The 21,298-nt window shown below is 40.3% G+C and overlaps 1 protein-coding gene across 1 annotated transcript; it reads right to left on the bottom strand.

The window, feature by feature from the left end:
* Nucleotides 1-5,638: 5,638 nt before the first annotated feature.
* On the bottom strand, nucleotides 5,639-6,522 carry LOC148016859 (uncharacterized). Its single transcript, XM_087662383.1, has 2 exons — nucleotides 6,141-6,522; nucleotides 5,639-5,747 (listed from the first exon to the last, which is right to left on the bottom strand). Exons 1-2 carry the CDS (start codon nucleotides 6,438-6,440, stop codon nucleotides 5,691-5,693), a joined length of 357 nt encoding a protein of 118 aa, XP_087518509.1. The 5' UTR covers nucleotides 6,441-6,522; the 3' UTR covers nucleotides 5,639-5,690.
* Between the last annotated feature and the right edge of the window lie 14,776 nt (nucleotides 6,523-21,298).

The following is a 21,298-nucleotide window of genomic DNA, read 5'->3' as shown; positions in this document are numbered from 1 at the left end:
TGCTCCCGTCATCATGTAAAACAGTCTTTTCTCTATCATGCACAGGACATTTAATCGTTAATAAAGAATGGGGATTTGGCATACCTGGTAAGTAGTACCGATATCGTCATCGTCTTTTGTGAAATTTGGCATTTCTTTATGGTCTTCATCTTCAGTGGTACGCAAGTAGTTGATGTGAATAGTTGGCTTTTTGGATTGACAATTCACTACTAGATGTCCAGGTTTATGGCACTTATAACAGACTATGGATTTGGCTTTAGAAACATTATTGGTAATAGTGAGAAGTTTAAGAATATTAGGATTTGGCTGGAAAGATGGCTCACGATTTGGATTTGTGTTTGATGCTAAAGCAGGGGGTCGTGTCCAAGATTTACGGAATGAAGATGAAACAAAGCGGTTTTGATTGAATCTTCGAAAGTTAAAATTCAATTGCTTTGTACCAAAGTTACCATTATTTGAGAATTGTTGTGATTACTTCTCTCCTCCTCAAATTTTGTCTTCAACATCATGGGCCAAGGAAATCACATCATCGAGAGTCGCTGGCTTGAACATGTTCACTTCTACATAGAAGTGACCAAGCAAACTAGACATAAACATGTGCTTATGGGTCGCCTCAAGTACATCTTCAAGCATTCGAAGTTACAATAAGGCATTCCAGAAACTCTCGGTATATTGTGAAATAAGCTCGCAATCACTTTGTTGTAGAAGATCCCTCTGTTTGATTGTTTTCTTATGGAATTGAGGTGGAAGAAAATTTTGCAATAATTTCTTTTGGAAAGTCTCCCAAGTAGTAGGACAATCAATGCTTTTGCGGAAAACAGTCCACCATAGCAATGCTCTATCCACTAAATGATTAGTGACACACTTGAGTTTGTCTCTTTCAGCATACTATTCTTCATGGAAATAATCATCAAACTGATAGATAAAAGCGAGAATAGTCTTTCCATCGCGTAACCCATTAAAAGTACGGAATTTGAATTTTCTTCTACCTATCTTGTCTTCTTTCCGAATAGATTGTGCTTTAAGTGTCCAATTGATTATGCATCGTATAACATCTTCAGGTTGCAGTCCATCTTGATCAGTAGTAGATCGTTGAAGAGTGGCCAATTGAGGTTGCAAAGTTTGATGTGCTCTTTGTTCCTCTTGAAGTTGAATCATAACTAGGTCCAATTTTTGCTCCATCGTTGGTTCCAATAAATCGCGTTCGGCCATAAAATCGTCCATATTTTGATTGGTTATCCTACAAAATTTCAAACAACCTCACACACTCGAAAACTTGTTAGCGGGATGAGCATAGCTTAAAGTCGGGTTTACAAGGCTTACTCTCTTCTTTTTAAAAATGTCTTTTAGCAATCTCTCTTCTTTACGGATACGAAAGTTGTTGAAATCCTTCCTTGATAAATTCTTTATCCACTTGTCGAAAATTATTTCTGTCACAGCACGAGTGTGAACAGAGGCTTGCAGGGAGGTTGAAACGAGTTCGAGATTGACCAATACTGGATATGGAGAAGAAATGAGCTTGGAGTTTTGAAACTTTAGTAATAGCTTAAACCTTTAAGCTTTAGCTTTTTGAAAAGAAAGCTTTGACTAACAATTTGAACTACGCCAAGATGAAAGGATGCTAACGTTGAAGTCGTCGCTAGGGAGTGCATCCTTTCACCATGGTTGATTGATTTTTGGAGAGTTTAAGATTTTAAGCTTAAACAATAAGCTAAGCTTAATGATTGTTACTTAACTTTTCTCTTTGAGAGAAGAAAAAAACCTTGTTTACAAAGAAACTTCTTCGGTTGTCCTTTGTCAGCAAAGACTGGTCCTTCGCAATCCAACATCACAGTAGGGGATTCTTCACTACTAGGAACATGCTGGTATTCACGGATTGTCATGAGATTGACTGTAGAGCCCGTTCGTTCCAAGAGCTTTGTCTTCTCGCAAGATGGTAAGAGATTGGAAGCTCTTTATCTCACCTTCACTCTGATACAATTGTTGTGCAAATCGGATGCTCTATGCGTACGTAGCGAGCACCGAAAGGTCCCCAAGAACAAAGAACTCTACTTTAAGCTCAAAATTCAAGAGAATAGACTTGCACGACATGAGGCAAAAAAACCAATTAGGTTTTATCTCCCCCATGCCTTGTGTGAGTGCTCCACAAAGCATGTATTTAATAATTTATTCATCTTCAAGCTAAAAAATAGCCCAATTTTACAATTAGCATGCTTTAGCTTTTGTGTTTACTTTTGTCCAAATAAAGAATAAAGCGATTGGGTAGCCTAAGAGTTTAGTAGTGCCCAAATACAATGTCCAATAATGAGTATTTAAACCGTGCGCCCATGTGCATACAAAATAATAAATATATGTCAAGTGCTTCAATAAATAAGCATGTCAAAATAGATATTAGCACTACGTCTAAGATGCACATCCATAAAAAATGATAAATTCTTCTAAATAAATTGAATACATGCTATCGCCTAGTGCTTCCCAGCGCCACCGTCGCTTGCTCTACACATCAACTGAAGCATTCACAATTGTTAGAAAATAATAAAATTAAACTAAAAAAAGTGAATATCTACTAGTCTTGAGCTACAAAATAAATAAATAGGTTGGAACTCTGTCCTACCATTAATTTAATACGAGTGTGCACTCTAAACTCATAAACGTCCATTAATTTAAATATGTATTTTGTGGAATCACCGCTATGCAATCATCCACTTACACATTAAATTAACTTGATGTCCGAAAAGGACAAGCATTCCCGTCAAATTTTCACACAAGGAATCTACCTTGTGTACGAGCCCCGACGAATAAATATAATTTTACAGAATCCATCGCATAACCTCAGAGAATCCACCATAGAATATGCTTCCTGGCATCAAAGATCGATCTTTGATCAAGATATTGTTAGATTAGAATCAAGGATGAAGATATTCCTAAAACCGCCTTCAACACAGGATAGGGTCATTTCGAATTCATCGTGATGTCATTTATAAGGTTGACAAATGTCCCAACTACATTCAACAGGTCAATGCAAGAGATTTTCAAACCTCATCTCGATGACTTTGTTCTTGTATTCTTTGATGACGTCCTAACTTATTCTAAGGAGGAAGAAGATCATGAACCACATATTCACATTGTCTTGGAGACAATGAGAAAACACAAGTTGTATGCCAAGAGGAAGAAGTATGTATTATTCAAAAGGAAGATTGAGTACTTGGGATTCATAGTGTCTACTGAAGGTATATGAATACATCTTACCAAGGTCAAAGATGTTCAAGATTGGCCACCCCCAACCACTATCAAGGATGTGAGAAGTTTTCTAGGTCCAATAGGATAATATAGGATATTCATCAGAAATTATGCCCAGATTGTAGCACCTCTTAGAGACCTACTCAAAAAGCAAGTTGCCATTATTTGGACACCAATTGAACAATGTCTCTTTGAGTACCTAAATCATAGTTTGGTAACTGCTCCTATTTGAAGGCTACCTGACTTAAGTAAGGAATTTGAAGTTATCACAGATGCTAGCTCTCTTGCATTGGGATGCGTACTAATGCAAGAAGGACATTCGGTAGCTTACTCTTCGAGAAAGTTGAATGCCCATGAAAAGAGATATGCTACTCACAACCTGGAGTTGTTAGCTATGATTCACGTTCCAAAATTATGGGGACATTACTTACTTGAAAATAAGTTTTCCTAAGTCACACATCATAAAAGTCTTAAGTGGTTTTTTAATCAGCCTCATCTTAATATGAGGCAATGACGGTGGATCGAAATTCGAGTATGACTTTGAAAGTAAGTTCAGACCTGGTAAAGAAAATGTAGTAGCAGATGCCCTTAGTCGTCAAGCTTCCTTAATGCTATTATTACTGAATAACTATCTAGGGAAAGAAACTCTAGCTATAATGGTATCAATGCCAATGAATCCTATCATCGACTTGACTAAGGATGAAGCAAATAATGACCCTAACTATCAACAATTATTTTGAAAATTTCAGAATAAGAAACAAGATCCCAAACTCAAGACTAAGTATCATGAATTCTCTACAGATGAAGATAAAGGACTCGTTTATTTTAGAATGAGACTATGCATTCCTTCAAATCAGACTCTCAAGATAATGATACTTTGGAAAGCACATGACTCTCATTTTTTAGGACACCCGAGGTATGCAAAAACTCTTAATGCTATTAGGAAAATCTATTATTGGGAAAGACTCAAGGGTGATGTACTTAAGTGTATCACTGAATGTCTAAATTGCCAAAGAATAAAATCTAAACATGTCAAGTTAGTAGGAAAACTATAGCCACTTGACATTCCCCAAATGAAATAAAAGTTTATTAGCATGGACTTTGTAGTTGGATTACCTTCTGTACAAGGAGGATATAACTCAATAATGGTAATAGTAGACATGCTAACAAAGGTTGCTCATCTTACTAGAATAACCAACTCCTTCATAGATACTACACTGTAGATGAAATCTACCACGTGCGAGTTCAAATAAATGTAAACAATGAACCAGCCCTACAAAATTGGCTAACTTATAAAAGTTTTTATGAAATTAAGAAAATAGCAATCGGTGCAAGACCAATGATAATAAAGAATATAGACCTCACAATAGGCGTTGCAAACAATGCATCATGCAAAATCACTATTATCAAAACAAAAATAGATGGACTCGTCATAGGAATCCAAGTAACAATTAACACCACCAATCAACAATTGATCCTATGGTGAAGTAAACACCAACGCAAAGCACTCAACTCTAAGTGGTTCCACAACTCAATATTCTCACTCACACTAGTATATGTAATGATCGCTACACACAAATCACAAAGAGCCACAATATCCCAAAAATCTCTTCTTCACATTAGAAACACATTCCCTTTGGGACTTGCATATGTAATGCTCTCAAGAGTGACCAAAAGCAAGAACCTATGAACAGTTAGTACACCACATGTGTCAAATCTCACCCGAGTGCCAACAATGGAGCTTGTACAGCTAATTCTTTGCTCGGAACAAATCCGAAGTTTTCCTGTGAGTAGTCAAATAATCCGATGCTCTCCTTAGGTTGGACCACTTCATTTCACTCTTTTGGAGTCTGAAATTATATTAAAACCTGGACTTACAAATAATAATTCAACCTGCTCTTATGTGAACATCTGCTTTTCGAGAGAGGAGATCATCCTTAACGTCCCTTCCCGCCTGTTTCCTAATTAGTAATTCACCAGTTAATAGACAGAACGCATCATCGATTGACAATAACACGCGTAACCATTCCAGAATCATGCGCAGGGCCAAGTTTTTCTTCTCTTCTGATAATTTGACCTTCAAGACAGCCTTCACCTTCATTAACGCTTGAGCTGCAGCCGAGTGATGAATCGAGTAGTGTTTTGTGGCATTGAGAAGGAAGTATTATATCTATCATCTTGCGTAAGTTTTAAAGGCTTATAACAAAAAGCAGGCATGTCGCAATATTTATGGTCAATATACAAACCTTGCACTTGTTTGAGAAGTTCCATAGCACAGACCTTACAATGGGGATTCATATTACTTTAATGTGACAAGACGGACCATGAAATTCTACAACATCTCTTCATCTCGATCCTCGTCAAACTAGTTCCAGCTCAAACGGGATCATATAAGTTCCCTTTCAAGAGTACGATCGATTGCCGCTGCGCACGAAGGCTGTAAAATCATGTTAAACCACCTCGGAGACAAATGGAGCTATAATTCCTGAGTCTTCACCTCGAGTAAACTGTCAAAATAAACTCGAACAGGTCATTACAAAGGTCTGGTAAGGACTTTCGAGCTTGGACGCTTAAAAGGAAGGACAATCTCGAGGTAGCTGATTATTCCAGGTGAATTAAGCGCAGAATGCAAGGATTTATGCAGGCCGGGTGCTGCTAATTGAAACTAGGAAAACCAATAACGAGTGTTGAGATGATACGAGTGCACGTAGATCTTACCAACAAACGCGAGAATCGGACGAAAGTGGAACTCAACAGGTAAATGGAACAGTGATCGGATGCACTTAAAACTGTTACGACTTAACAACGCCGGATACAGAAATGTACTGGTAAACGGAACAATGGAACAGCAATGGTCTACATTAGTATTGATGATCATCATCAGATCAGAGGAATCTCACCGCTTCTTGCAGGCATCGTCTGAGCTTGTTACAGACAGAAGTGCAGATTTCGGAGAGAGAGCGTAAGAAGCCTGAAGCTAGGTTGATGCAGAAGTGGCAGTTTTCACCGGCCATTCTGGCGCGAGGTGCAACGACGAAGACTAACAGCAGGTTAAGCAGAACGAATACGACACCAAATGCAATCGCAGCTGCAAAGTAGCCGGCAGGGGGTCTCGGGGCATGTGCAGGGGTAGGGCTGGGAGAAGCAGAAGAAGAAGAAGAAAACAAGATGAAGTCTGGCGCTGCTGCTTGTTCTGCCATTGATTCTTCAGGTTGCACGAATCGATTTAGCTTGCATTGAAAGAAAACCAGGTCTAAAAGAATAACAAAATCGTGCCTAAGCTGTGTTTTCCTGAAGCTTAAAAAGGGCGGAAATTGTTCTAATTTACAATTAATATTGTTGTAACTACAAGATTATACTAGATATACCTCTCTCTCTCTCTCTCTCTCTCTCTCTCTCTACAACAAGCTCTTGCAATTTGCATAAGGGAGTGAGCTCGACTCTCACAAAATCATAAGCCATTGATTATACTAGAATCTCAACAATCATTGCATTGGAGGAAAATGGAATTCTAAAAGCTATCCCCTAAATTTGGGGTGTCCGGGAAACTTTATTTCTTATTCTTCTTCTTTCATTATTGTTAAGGGTTATCATTAATAATTATCCTCCTCTTGGACAAGTGCTAGTCATGTTGACACTCAATTGGAGGTCAATTGGAAGTAAGGGCATGTGCACAAGTGTTCATATTCATAGGAGGAGAGGCCATGGATGTAGTTCAATTGGTGGTGGAGAGCTTTTATTAGAGGAAACTTGTTATCTACCATGTCCTCACACGAAAGGCCATTCAATAAGAGATACAAACATGCTAGAGGGTGTAGTTGCATTGTGGCTGCACAATTAATCCTTGCAGTAACATTAAAAAAGGGTGGAAGACCATCTTCATAAGAAGTGACACAAAGGAGCTTCATTATGAGCTAGAGGTAATTACATGTAGTAGTGAAGGTGAGAGTCATACAATTGATGAATCTATTTACAAAACTATTGTAGGAATACTCATAGTCCATGGGCTTAAACAGATAGGTCTTATCAATGTCTAGCACCGAATGATGCATTCAAGACCTTGGAAAAGTTATACCTTTCATGTTCTTCTATAGTGTACTTGTTTTCATGCCTTCTAGGATAGGGGCAATACATTAGATTAGCTCTCTCAATAGCTTGTCAGTGGTAGAAGGTAGGAGTGAAGCCATGAACACACATCTTTGGGCTACTTTTTTGGCAACGACTCAAGCTTCCTTAGAGATGGAAGGGTTTGAAGCACAAGAATGCATCTCGGTCTTGTTGATTGAGCCATTTTGAAGCTATACTTTTCCCCATTCTCATTAGTATGCGTACTGGTTATAGGGAGAGAGGTTGTCTAAATCTTGGCTCCTCATATACTTTGAAGTCAGAGCTCATGGGGCAATGTCCCCAACTAGTGCTTTTCTTGATACTTTTGGAATGTTTCCTTAGGGTTTTCCCCTTCTAGGCTTGTGCTTTTAAAATTAACACCATCTTTTCAAAAGCCTCACCTTGTTCCTACGTTACTTCTTTGTATTATTAGGCATCTTGTTCTTCCCCTCCTCCTTTTGTGTCATACTTATAAGGCTCTAGTATCTCTATGGAAGGGGTTATGACAATTAGAAACTCTACATGGACTTCTAGCTAGAGTTGTCGTTTTGCACTACTGGATGAGAAGGGGCCCATCCGTAGACCCATGAATTTGAGGTTGCAATCATCATAGCATGCTTTCTAGAAGTTGGCCTCAAGCCTCTTATTGGTGGGCTCAATGGCTATTAGCTTATCTTATTGTACAACTCGATTGTAATTTGAGGATGTGCCTGTAGATAGAGTCTTTTTGCTTACAAGGCTCTCTAAAAAAAAGGGTGTTGACTAAGTCCAAGGCCCTCCAATGGAGTAGATCAGCAATTTCCTATTCCACTTTTCCCTTTGGCCTCATGATGGCTTTTATGAGCTTGGACTTGTCATTGGCTTGTTGGCTATCTATGATCTTTTGCATAATCAATTTTACCCTTTCTTTTTCCTCTTGTTGATTCCAGTTCAACCAACTAGGCCTTGATTACTCATTCTTGCTACCATGCTTCCTCAAGGTTATGTAGGTGAGCCTTTAGCTCTTCTAGCTCCTTATTTTTCTCTTCCAATTTCTTGATTCTCTCTTTTACCTTCTTATTATTCTCCTCTGATTCTCTACTATTCTCTTCTAACTCTCTATTCCTCTATTTGTTGCACTCGTATTCCAATTTCTTGCTCTTGTTTTCCAATTGTTGATCCATGTCCTCCATTTGGGTTTGCATCTCTTGATGTCACGCACATTAGATTGTATAAGGAATCCCTCATAGCACTCATAGTAATATTTGGTTTGTTTTAGTTATGACTGGAGCCCATGCCTTGCTTTGATGGATTGTGCCTTATCTTTGCATAGCTCCTCACATAGTTGTTCCAATCCAACCTACCCTCCTCTTCTAAATACTAGTCACCTTTCCTACTTATGTTGGCTTGTACACCATCCTAATTATTGTTGATTCTCTCCTTTTGTGGAGGTCTACCCTACTACTATTTCCTTTTTGAGATCATGCATGTTAGCTTGGAGGGCCTAAATAGCTACTACCACTTTTAGAATGGTTGGGTCTCCTACCACTTTCTTCTTCACCTCAGTGGATCTCTCCTTGGAGCTCTCTATCCCTTTTTCCCACTCTACTCACATGCTTCACATTAGCTCCTCTTTCCTCTTGTGCATATCTCCAAGAAAGATTATCACATACCAGTGAGCAAGTTTTCATAGTCCTTGAGGGGCTTTGTCTGCTCTTTCTACAAATCCTTTAAGGATTCCCTAATGACTTGGTTGAATTCTTCCATTTTTGACTTGGACCATTGGGATCTCTACTTTTTCTTCTTCATCTCCTCCTTCAACTCTTTTCAAGTGACATTTGTCTTGGCCTCTCATCTTCACCTTCACCTTACTCTTCTCCTTGATCTTTGATGCCTTACTCTACGGTTTTGTGTTTTTCTTTTTCCTTTGAGTCAACATCTGCCATCTTTTCTCTTGGCCTTTCGTCTTTATGTTTAGTTCCTTGATCTTTGGTATCTTTCTTTTAGGTTTCATGCTGCCCTTCATCCTTCTTTGCATTCTAAGTTTAGCTTTTAGAGGTCAAGCCTCCTTTGGTTTGATAGGATTCTACTACTATTGATTTTGTAAAATTGTTGTTTGAATTTTTCATGGCACCCAAGCCATTGTTGATAAGTGTGGAAAAGTGTTTCCTTGATGTTCTCTTCATGAGATTATCAACTTTTATGATGGAGTGAGTAACTACCTCAAGCCATAGGTCATCTAATTTTAGCTTGGTGATGCTACAAATAACAGATCCTTCATTAGGCCTTTAGGGATTCTACAAGTACAAGAATTAGGTGCGATGTAAGCATCACGTGGAAGAACTAAACAACAATCTTCATATGTTTTTCAAAAATGGCATCAAAGATAAATCTATCATTATTTAGGTCTTTTCTATCACTCCATGTGTTTGATACATTTGTTGCTTTCTTAAACCTGTTATATTTCTCATATTGCTTTCTTAATCCCAAGACCCATTCTACTAGTTCTCTAGTCAATATGACTTTTATGAGTCTTCTTTTCCCCTTATGCATTATGCATCCTATGAAGGTCTTGGTGCTTGTCTTATCCTCTTAAATGAAGACTATGTAATCTAGCATTTGCACCCTCTTTAGCATTGTCTTTAACATATTCTTATAGTCCACATTTAGTAATCAATTGTTTGGCTTTGGGACTATGTGTCATTTCCTTTTCTAGGCTGCATAGCATGTGGCATTTAAGATCTCCCATGCTAATGAGCATGGCTTGAAGGTAAAAAATTTGTGAAAATTATGGGTAAATACAATATTCTCATGATTCTGGACTTCTTTGATAGAGTTTATCTTGAAACAAGGTGGTTGTTTTGCCATTTGCACAAAAAAAAAGATTTAAGGTCAAGATTATTTTGCTCATATGGTAATATTTTGGTATAAATGGATAATAATGCTAGACATATATGCTTCTTCTAGTATTTTAGTTACTTAATGCTCCTATCCTTAGTATTCCAATATCTCCATTTTCAACTTGTTTCAATATCTCTATTTGATACCTTATATTCCACTTATCCATTGTCCTCACATGCATAATGGGTGACAATTTGCTAACTAGAGGTAGGTTGTGTGGACATTAAAGCATGTGGAATTGGAAGTAAATTTTCATTTGCATATGTGCAAAGGAAAACTCTAGGTTTACCTTATGTACAAGCTAATGTCATGGTATCCTTCAGATATCATGGATCCTAGAAGCTATAGTTGTATTGAAGTTTGGCAAGGGAATAAAAGATAAGGATGAAGAATAAAAACATGGTGTAGCCAATGAAGTTCTTACTCACACACACATACACATGCACACACTATGAGAGTGGAGTTTTGAGCTCGGGATGTGCTTAAAATTTGCCAAAAAATCTGGAATTTAGGGGAAAAATATTCGACATCGAAGGCGGCAAATGCAGCTAGGACGATTTTAAGCACCAAGTGAAAGACGACTTTTAAAAGGCACCCGAGCGACATTTGTGAATTTTTGATAATTTTTTCGACTGTCGTGTGGGATGCCGAGAGCTGCCAGTCAGTGCGAGATGCCGAGATGGACGCGCATGATTTTTTAGAGGCCGAAACTGAGCCCGGACACGGAAGAGGCCAAAAATGGGCCAAGATGTGAAAAGGTGGACCAAAATTTAAGGCCAAGAGGGGATGCCCTTTGGGAGGAGGCACCCCCCCTCCCTCAAATTTTCTTCACATGACGGCAGCATCTTGACGCCAAGAATGGCGCCGAAAAAATCGCCATCCCCCTCCCCAAATCATGAATGGAGCATCAAAGTACCACCTACAATAGACATTGCCCGGCAAATGCTCCTTCTTCCCTCATCCTATCGCCAATCTTCACGTGAGATATGGCTGGCTGAATGAAGAGATCAGAATCTAGTCTTTCTCTCTCCTTCCTCTCTCTCCTCTCTATGGGCTGTTCATGTGCACTATCTTGAAGGAGGAATCGGGAAGGAGATTGAAGCAAACAGCGATGGAGATTGATGGAGATGCTCAAGATTGATATGCATCATTGGATTGAAAGCAATAGAGGCTATAACCTCTAGTCATGCATTCATTTAATGCATTTCGGGTTTCGTAAAAACACGATATGACCATTTTTATGAACAAAAAGAAGGCTTTTTGGTATTTTATGATGGTAATGATGTTCTTTTTGGATGAAAATTTGTTTGAGTGCTGGTTGCATCATGATTAATTGTTTTTTATCAAAAAAATGTGATTTTGCAATGATTTACATGCGCTATTTAATTTCCGTAAACCCGAAATGCAGTTTTTAAGTAGTAAAATGATAGTTTTATCGTTTCGGGTGGGTGAAATGTGTTCCTATGGGGGGAAAATGAAAAATAAATTGAATGTTAGTATGCTGAAGTGATTGGAACAAGAAAAATCGGAAAATAGAATAGTTTTTTGCCAAATAAATCAAGAAAATAGAAAAAATGAGGGGAAAAAATAGAAATATGCTTCACAAAAATAAGAAAAAATATAATGATTGTTTGTGGATGTATAGTAGTGGCAAAGCATGAGATTTAGCCTCAGTTTTCCCTATCTCTTTGTCAAATTTTGTGATTTATCGCTTTTCATACATCAAAACATGACAAAATGAACCTCTACACCTATGCAATGAAAGCAATACCTAAACGTAGGGGGTTGAGGTGTTTGAATGGTGCAATTTGTGTGCTGATTGTTGCTAATTTTCTAATGCAGATCATGACATAGATTTTGTTGTATTTTAATTAAGAGGATAGTAGCACGAGTGTTGTCTCGATGCTATCCCTACATCGCCACAACAAGTTAGTGAATGAGCATTGGAAAGCCTAGTTATGCACCACACGTTTCTGATTGAAATTATATTTGGGCACTTTAGGATCATCCACTTTTGCATGTGCATGTCAACCATGGTATCAGAATAAAAAGGACTGGATGCATAGCACTTGTTTTCGATTATGATGACCCACGCTTGAGTGTGGAAAGGCAACCTAAGACATAGGATAGACGTTCATTTTTTGGGGAATTATTTGGTAAGGACACATAGTATCTCCTGGAATACTTTCAAAATGAAAGAGTGGAGTTTGTTTGTTTGTTCTATATGTTAAGCAACGCATCAAGGGGCCAATCCCTACGATGTAGGAGAGTTGCAGTGAGCCCGCGGTGATTCCACCGAGAGGTTGCCTCCCATGTATGTGATTATCGTGGCATTTATTGCCAATGTGTATGGGTTCTCTCTCTGTGGAGTTTATAGAAAGGGAAAGTCGGACTACAAAACTATAAACGCATAGATTAGGCTTTAGGACAGTTCGTCCTTTAGCAGTAGATAGACGCTCCTCGCTCGCTCGACCGTGTGGGTGTGTTTGTCTATTATGAGCATGAGGTCCAGCTAATGCCATAACCAGTGCCAACCCATTTGAGGTCCCATCAGTGGTGCATCTGTCGGGAGCTGCCAACAAGTGGTGGTTCTCGAATCTAGGGTTTTTAGGTACCAAAAAGTTAGTTTATGTCCTTTGACAAGGACTGTCAAGCTGAAACACAAAAAGCAGAACGTGTTGAGAGGGCTAGACGGCAGTTGGAGATTGTAAGTCGCTATTCTCCGCAAAGGAGTAGCCCGATACACATAAGAGGCAATGGTCTTAGTAACCCCACTGCTGCACATAGTCCTTTGGGTCCAGGAGGAAGCACAAGTTCTTCCTCTCTTCCACCAAGTCAACCCACTTCAAGTGGGGGTGTGATCCCATCATTCCAAACTCCTATGGTCAATTCCATTGCCGTCATGGCACAACCCATTGCAATTCTTGTAGGGACACTAGATCTGCCAGCTTTAGGAGTGTCTTTGCCCATTTTTAATGGGTTAGCCGAAGAAGATGTGGAGTTTTACATTTGTGAATTCCAAAGACTAATGTTTAATTACCGCATCCAAGATGAGGGAAATCCTATGATGCTCTTTAATATGACGTTAAAAGGAAGGGCTGCAGTATGGTATCATAGTATAGAAACTAGAACCATAACCACAATCGACCAATTTTATATAGATTTTCGAGGAGAATATGCCCCTGAAAGAGGTGGCCAATACTGGTTGCGTGTTTTGAATGTAACATGCCAAGACCCCCATGAGAATGTGAAAGCCTATGCCAAGAAGCTTAAGGAAGTATTTCGTAAGTTACAAACTTACATTCCTATTCCGTCGGCTGCCCAATTGCAATACTTCTTGCATGGATTAGATTTCAATATTCAGGTACAATTGAGTAGTGTGGCCTTGGCTAATATAGACACTGCCATCACACGGGAAGAAGGAGTAGAGCCACGATTATAAACGGCCTACTCCTCTCAAATAAATCTTAATGCGGGTCTAGTACTTGGAGGCAATTTACCATTGACAAATGGAAGTCAAGGGATGCCTATGAATAACCCTAATGGGAGAGGAAGCATGGTCCAAAATGTACCTTTGTTGCCAGCTTCTCCCAGTGTGACTATGCCTATGGACAATCAGTTCCCTCCACCAAATGTTGGAGGCCAAGCTTCGAACCCTAATGTTGTTCCTGTGAGTCAACAACCAATGCCCAATCAAATTGTTAGACCAATGGAATGACAAATAGATGATCAAGGCTATGAGTCGAGTGCCTCTAATATCCTTGGCGAAGTTAAGGATATGATGAAGCACTATACCGACATGATTTCCGAACAATATCGGCAAATAGCTGTTGACGTCAATTTCCTGAAGAAGTAGCAGAATCTGATAGGGAGTCGACGCCCTGAAGAGGGTGGTCCCTCAAGATTCAGCTGTAAGTGGTGTGGCAGACAACATTTCCCTAGAAACTATCCAAATGTTAAATGTGATATTTGTGGGAAGTCGGGCCACTTAGCTACTACCTGTTGGAGTAAAACTAGTTCCCTCCAACAAGGGAGTAAACAGCCAGGTCTAGTTAATCATAGAGCGCAAGGTAGTAACCTCCAGAAAAATGATGGACCAAGACAAATACTGCAAAGGGAAAAGACCACTATAGAGGAGTTGCTACAAGGCAATGGAGTCAGCCTTATCGAGGCTATACGCATCAATGGCGCTGAAACCTCTAACCTACGAGTCATGACAAGAGACCAAAAGGCTAAAGAGGGTGATAAAGATAATGCAAAACAGGTCGAGGAAAACCCTAAGCAAGGGGATAAGGGGATGCAAGTCTTGAATCCTGGCGTGGAAGGTGGACCTCTAAGTCTTGTTGATAGAAAAGTCGATCATAAGAAGGATGAGGAAGTGCCAAGAAAGAAGGAAAGAGCTAAAAAATAAGCACCAAAGCCGGTCCCGAGACCAAAGGAAAGGATGGTTTGGCGAGAAAAGAGAGCTTTGGCTACCTATCATGTTTTTGATTTAGCAAGTTCTCTTTGCAAAGTTAAACCAGATGTAAATATCTTACAGTTGATTAAATTATCTCCAGGAGTATGCAAGGAATTCAAGAAGATCCTATGTATTGGGTATATTGTAGAGCCTTTGGGCATAGCACGAGTAAGGGAAGATTGGTTTGATCATGCTGAAAAGAATTGCCCTAGGGTTCCAGCATACGTGGATGGAATATTAGTGGAGCATGCTATCGTAGACACTGGGTCGTCCGTCAATATCATGAGTTCAGAGTTGATAGAGAGGTTGGGTCTAGGCATCCAAAAAGATAGCTCCACACTTCTTAGAATGGCTGATGATAGTCTAAGGCAACCAGAAGGTTGCGTTACTAAAGTCCATGTTACAATTGCAAGTGTAGAATGCTTCTTGGACTTTAGGGTAATAAGATTTGAAGGACGTCCGAGCTATCGAGTCTTGCTAGGCAGGCCTTGGATCTTACGAACAGACTGTCAAGTCGATATACTCGCCAGTCGAGTGGTTGTAGGTAGAGGTGCTAATCGAGTAATAGTCGATGCTTACCCTGAGTCTCCTCAGAGTGAGAGAGATTCTTTATCCTCTACTGAATTAGAGACAATAGATGATCCATCTGGTAGTGAGACAACATCCAGTGATGAATCTAAAGAGGGGATCCACTACAAAGGATATTTATCAGATAACTCTAAATGTGCCGATAGAGCCGCATGATAGGATAAGAGACGTGGATGTGATTGAGTTGGACCTTGGCACACCAAATGATTCGCGGCCAATTAAATTAGGATCCATTCTCAGTTCAACAAAAAGGGAGGACTATGTGTCCCTAATCCAAGAATTTTGCGACATCTTTGCCTGGAGTTATGACGAGCTGAGAGGCATTCCTCCCAGCCTGGCTGTTCATACTATTCCTATAAAAGAAGGCAGTCATCTTGTGCGTTAGAAAGTAAGGCGTATGCCTTTTGAATTGAGGGACGGTCTGTTTGAGGAGTTACAGAAGTTAAGGAAAGCTCGTTTAATCTTCCCTGTATAGCACATAGAATGATGTTCACCAGTTGTCATCAGGAAGAAGAAAACCAACCAGATCTGACTATGTGTAGATTTTAGAGAGCTGAATAAGCAGACGGTTAAGGATTACTACCCATTGCCATTTATTGACCAGATTTTGGATCAATTAGCAGGTAGGAAAATATATTCGTTCATGGATTGCTTTGCAGGATACAACCAGATGGCAATTGCAGAAGAGGAGAAGTTGAAAACAACTTTTATTACTGTCTTTGGTACTTTTGCGTACCATGTGATGGCCTTTGGATTGTGCAATGTACCTGGATCATGGCAACAAATAGCAGACAAGACCTTTGGTGACATCTTCCCAGATGAGTTGAAAGTATTTATTAATGACCTGGGGGCAGCCACTGAAACTCATCTTCCCAGATGAGTTGAAAGTATTTATCAATGACCTGGGGGTAGCCACTGTAAGAGAAAGGATGTTGATTATCTTAAGAAAGTGTTTTGAGCATTGCAGATAATTTTGTATCGCTCTTAACCCACAGAAGTGTGTCTTTGGAGTGCCTTATGGGCAATTGCTAGGCCATGTGGTCAGTTCAGTAGGAATCGCAACTGACCCTGAAAAGATCAAGGTTATAGTCACTATGAGTCCATCACGCACTCCGAAAGAGGTACATAGATTTCTGTCATCTGTAGGGTACTATTGGAGGTTTATAAATGCCTTGGCAGAAAGGACGTTGCCATTAGCGAACTTGTTATCCTTTAGCTATCTATTGGTATGGCGCGACCCTTGGAAGGTAGCTTTCGAGGATGTGAAACGAGAGCTAGTAAAAGCACCCGTTTTAAAAGCACGTAAAAGAGGCGAGGTATTTTACATATTTTCAGCAGTCATCATGCATAGTATCAGCTATTTTTTAGCCCAAATCTGGGAGGAAAAGTGGTATCATTCGATAGCTTTTTCTAGTAAAAATTTGGGTATATCAGAAATTAACTGCACCTACATGGAGAAGTTGTGCCTTGTGATGGTCTTTGCGACTAAAAATTTAGGCACTACATCCTCTACGAGAAGGTAGTTTTCTATACGAATGAGAAAGGGCTTAGATTTCTTATGAACAAGCTGCAGCCATCTGATCGTCTGACAAAGTGGTTAATCACTTTGCAGGAGTTTAATTATGAGATTAAGAGTAAGCCACCAAGGTTATAGGGGATTGTGGAATGCCTTGTGGATTTCGGGGAGCCGAAAGAGACTTTGGCTGAAGGAACTAATATTGAAGAAATGTTTAAAATTCATACAGCTTCTATCCAATCTTGGTATGCTGCTATCACGCATTATCTATCAATGGGAGAGACTGGAGCTGGTTTATCAAAATTTGAAAAGAGGAAAATCAGACAACAGTCTTTGAAGTTTTCCTTGATCGCAGAAACACTATATCGGTAGGGTGTTGATGATATCTACCGCCAATGTGTGATGCCTGACGAGGTTCCTTTCATCTTGGAAGAGTGCCATGACTCTGCATGTGGAGGGAACTTCGCTGGACAGTTGAGGGCACAGAAAGCTTTAAGAGCTGGATATTGGTGGCCATCCATCTTCCAAGATTTGTTTGAGTATGTTAAGAGATGTGATACCTGTTAAAGACATGACAGCAGAGACAATAGGAAACACCCACTTACGCCTATTATGGCTATCCTTCCATTTGAGAAGTGGGGCATTGACTTTGTGGGTCCTATCACCCCATCGTCTACTACTCAGAAGAGGTACATTATAGTAGCAACTGATTATTTTACAAAATGGTCAGAAGCGCGGGCGACAAGGCAGGACAATGCAAAAGAGACTGCAAGTTTTCCTTTTAGAGCAGATTACCTGCCCTTTCGGTCCACCGAAGGAACTAGTGTCGGACCGTGGAACCCACTTTTTGAATAAAGTGATCAAAAGCCTGACTGAAGCTTGCCAAATCAAGCACAACAAAACAACCCCCTATAATCCGCAAGCAAATGGGCAAGTCGAAAGTACTAATAAGCAGCTTGTGGGTATCTTGTCTAAAATAGTCTCGGAGAATAAATGAGACGATTGGGACAGGAAGTTGTATGTTGCAGTATGGGCGTACAATACAAGGTTCAAGCGAGCTACCGGCCATACTCCATTTAAATTAGTTTATGGGGAAGAGTGTGTGTTACCCCTCGAAATCGAGTTGCCAACCATACGGTTTACAATTAACCACTCTTTGGGAGACGAGGATGCACTCTTTGAACATTTTACGACCATAGCCCACCTGGATGAGCTCCATACCTACAAGATTAGTTCTGTACTATGATATGCGCGTAGGGAGCTGTTTCGAAGGAAGATGGAAGCTAGATGGGATGGCCCCTACAAGATTGTCAGGATATGTCTACAGCTCTACTAGTTGATCTGCAGGAAGTAGAATTTAAAAATGAGGTTAATCTTAATAAGATTAAACCTTATTATTTCTAAGTATGCTAATACCAAGAAATGCATTGCAGGTCCATGCTGGGGGCTGATTTGAGACATGCAAAAGCGCTTAAAGCTGGTTGATGGGGCAGTTAATTCCTTATTTGGAGCACCTATATCTGGAGTAGAGATACCATCAGGGGAAACTTATCTGGTGGAGCAAAGGATACAAAGTGATTGAGCAAGAATACGGAACCTTTCTGTGGGAGATCAAAGTCTTCTGCCAACACTGCTTACGGATTTTGACAAGTATCCCTATTGAGTTTAATGAAGAAGGTGGGATGGAGCCGTCAGTTCATTCTCTAAACATGCTAAATTTTGACTATCATAATTACGAATAGAGGAGTTCGTGATGACAGACTGTGTAAACCCATTGTGGACGTACACATTATATTTTGACGGAGCGTCCAAGGGCCCTAATAAAAAGGGGAGTGTTGGAGTAGTAATTCAAGATCCTTGACGTAGAGTTATGATGAAGTTAGCTGCTTATCTCGGGGCAGGATTCAGTAACAACATGGCGGAGTATAAAGCCTTGATTATGGGACTACATATTGCCAAGCAAGGTGGTATTCGGAAGTTGTTAGTGAAAGGGGACTCCCAATTTATTTTGAATCAGCTAGATGGGACATACACAGTGCGGAATCCCATCCTTTGTATGTATCATCGAACTACCATGACCCTACTTGAGGAGTTTGAGAGAGTGTCTCTTCAACTGATTCCACGTTACTGGAATCAGTTTGCGGATTCACTGGCAAACCTTGCTTATGAAGAAGACCTTTTCTTCAACTATGGTTCTAGTTTGGATATTGCTATCAATAATGAGACAGGACCCGGTCACTTGTGGGAAATGTTATCAGAGCATGCAATATATGGTAGGCGATGGTTGATATGGGTGATGCAAAGAATAGCAGAGAACCATCTACCATTGTTATCCTGGACCCATAGGCTGATTAGACAACAAGTTATGCATACACCTCTTGCTACATATGCAGGAGGGATGGGTCATAATCTTATGCATTTAGTTTAGGGCTGTGAGCCCTAGTTTTTCCTCCTTTGAAAGGAGCACATTATTATATATCTGTACTATTTCGGGGAGGGATGTGTAGGTGTTATTTTATTTAATCTCGTTAGGCCAAGAGGGCCAGTTTTGCGAGGTTTGAAATGTTTTATTTCATTAGGCCAAGAGGGCCAGTTGTCTGTTTAGTACACCTGCGGTTACTAGTTTCTTGTTTTAGTCAAATGCTAGATAGGTTCAAAGAAGAGCTTGGAAGGAGTCTATGTCGCGCAAAGACTTCTTGTGGCCCTATCCAGGTGATATCTCTCCTTTACAAGTACCATATTTTTATGCTATATGTGTCTGTACACTTGTAGGGGATTTTCTTTTCTTGTTGGGGACCGGCGTCCAAGGCATGAAGTCCCAGGTTTAGGTTAGGTATGTCTAAGGGAGGTTTGAGTAGTCATTGCCTCCTGTAAAGACATTGCCAGGCATCGAAAGACCCATTTTAGAAGGCACTTCTAGTGACCCTGTTGTGCTAGCCTGCTAGGCAACCATTCTAGGAGTTCTTGTTAGTTGTGAGGCAGTTAGAGAAGCCTGTCGAAGGAAAAAAATGATGATGATAGAGAGGGAGAAAAACCTGAATATTTCAAAGACAACAAATATATACAAAGGTGTGTAAAAAGGGGTTCTAACACCTATAAAAATAGAAAAGAAAAGAAATGAAAAATCTTGGAAGCAGTTGATCATCGCCTTGCGAAGGCTTGGTAGGTTCTTGGGGACGAGTCAGACCTGGGGCCGATGCCTTGTCTTCCTAGGGGTGGCGTCTCGCTGGAAAAGAAGAAAGTAACGAAGGTTGGAGTGAAAATAAAAGTGAGCGTCAGAAAAGGATTAAGTGTCACCTCGCGAGGACTTGGTAGGTTCTTCGGTACTAAGACAGGACTTGAGGCCGATGCCCTGTTCTTCTTGGGTCACTATGCTCATCTCCCTCCTTTTTATACGCTTGAGCATGGGGAAATAAAAACCTAAAAGAAGAAATATGCTAAAAGAAAATACTTCTTAATTAGGCTATAGGAGTCCTCACCTAGTAGGAGCTTTTGGGATGTGTTGTCCTTAGTTAGGTAGGTAGTTCACACCACCATGTAGGGCAACCTCTTTGATAGTTCTTTTTAGTTTGGCCGTGTTGGAGCAGTTAGTTAGTAACTAGGATCGGACCTTCTATCAGATTATGCTAGGCCTACTCCTTGTGGATTTCATGCCTTGGTTTTGTTAGGCGGTAGGGTGAGCATTGTGCTGTGTTTTAGTATATATCTATTTTGTATCAGCTTAATGCTTCCTTTGGTTGTTTTGTGCAGATCTGTTGTGGGATTTGACGGGTGAGTCGCCCTATCCCGTGGTCACCAATGAGAGCGGAGTTTTGAGCTTGGGATGTGCTTAAAATTTGCCAAAAAATCCAGAATTTAGGGGAAAAATATTCAACATCGAAGGCGGCGGCTGCAGCTAGGACGATCTTAAGCACCAAGTGAAAGATGGCTTTTAAAAGGCCCCCGAGCGACACTTCTGGATTTTTTATAAATTTTTTGACTATCGTGCTAGATGCCGGGAGCTGCCAGTCAGTGCGAGATGCCGAGATGGACGCGCAAGATTTTTTAGAGGCCAAAACGGAGCCCGGACGCGGAAGAGGCCAAAAATGAGCCAAGATTTGAAAAGGTAGACCAAAATTTAAGGCCAAGAGGGGGGTGCCCTTTGGGAGGAGACACCCCCCCCCCCTCAAATTTTCTTCACATGGCAGCAGCAACTTGAGGCCAAGAATGGCACCGAAAAAATCGCCATCCCCCCCCCGAAATCATGAATGGAGCATCAAACTACATTGCGTGGCAAATGCTCCTTCTTCTCTGATCCTATCGCCAGTCTTCACATGAGATATGGCTGGCTGAATGAAGAGATCAGAATCTAGTCCTTCTCTCTCCTCTCTATGGGCTGTTCATGTGCACTATCTTGAAGGAGCAATCGGGAAGGAGATTGAAGCAAATGGTGATGGAGATTGATGGAGATACTGAAGATTGATGTGCAACATTGGATTGAGAGCAATGGAGGCACTGTCCACTGGTCA

This window comes from Lygodium microphyllum, chromosome 22 (genome assembly GCF_053477565.2).
Source record: "Lygodium microphyllum isolate KBCC chromosome 22, Lygodium_microphyllum_v1.1.10, whole genome shotgun sequence".
NCBI classification, from domain to species: Eukaryota; Viridiplantae; Streptophyta; class Polypodiopsida; order Schizaeales; family Lygodiaceae; genus Lygodium; species Lygodium microphyllum.
The sequence above is the reverse complement of the archived record's forward strand: the minus strand, read 5'-3'. Positions and strand labels throughout refer to the sequence as shown.

What these genes read in the sequence shown, in the direction of transcription:
- LOC148016859 (XM_087662383.1), bottom strand. Translation starts at nt 6,440, where the DNA reads ATGGCAGAACAAGCAGCAGCGCCAGACTTCATCTTGTTTTCTTCTTCT. An exon ending in GACGATGCCTGCAAGAAGCG is followed by an intron (nt 5,748 to 6,140) that starts GTGAGATTCCTC and finishes TTATTTTGACAG; the next exon opens with TTTACTCGAGGTGAAGACTC.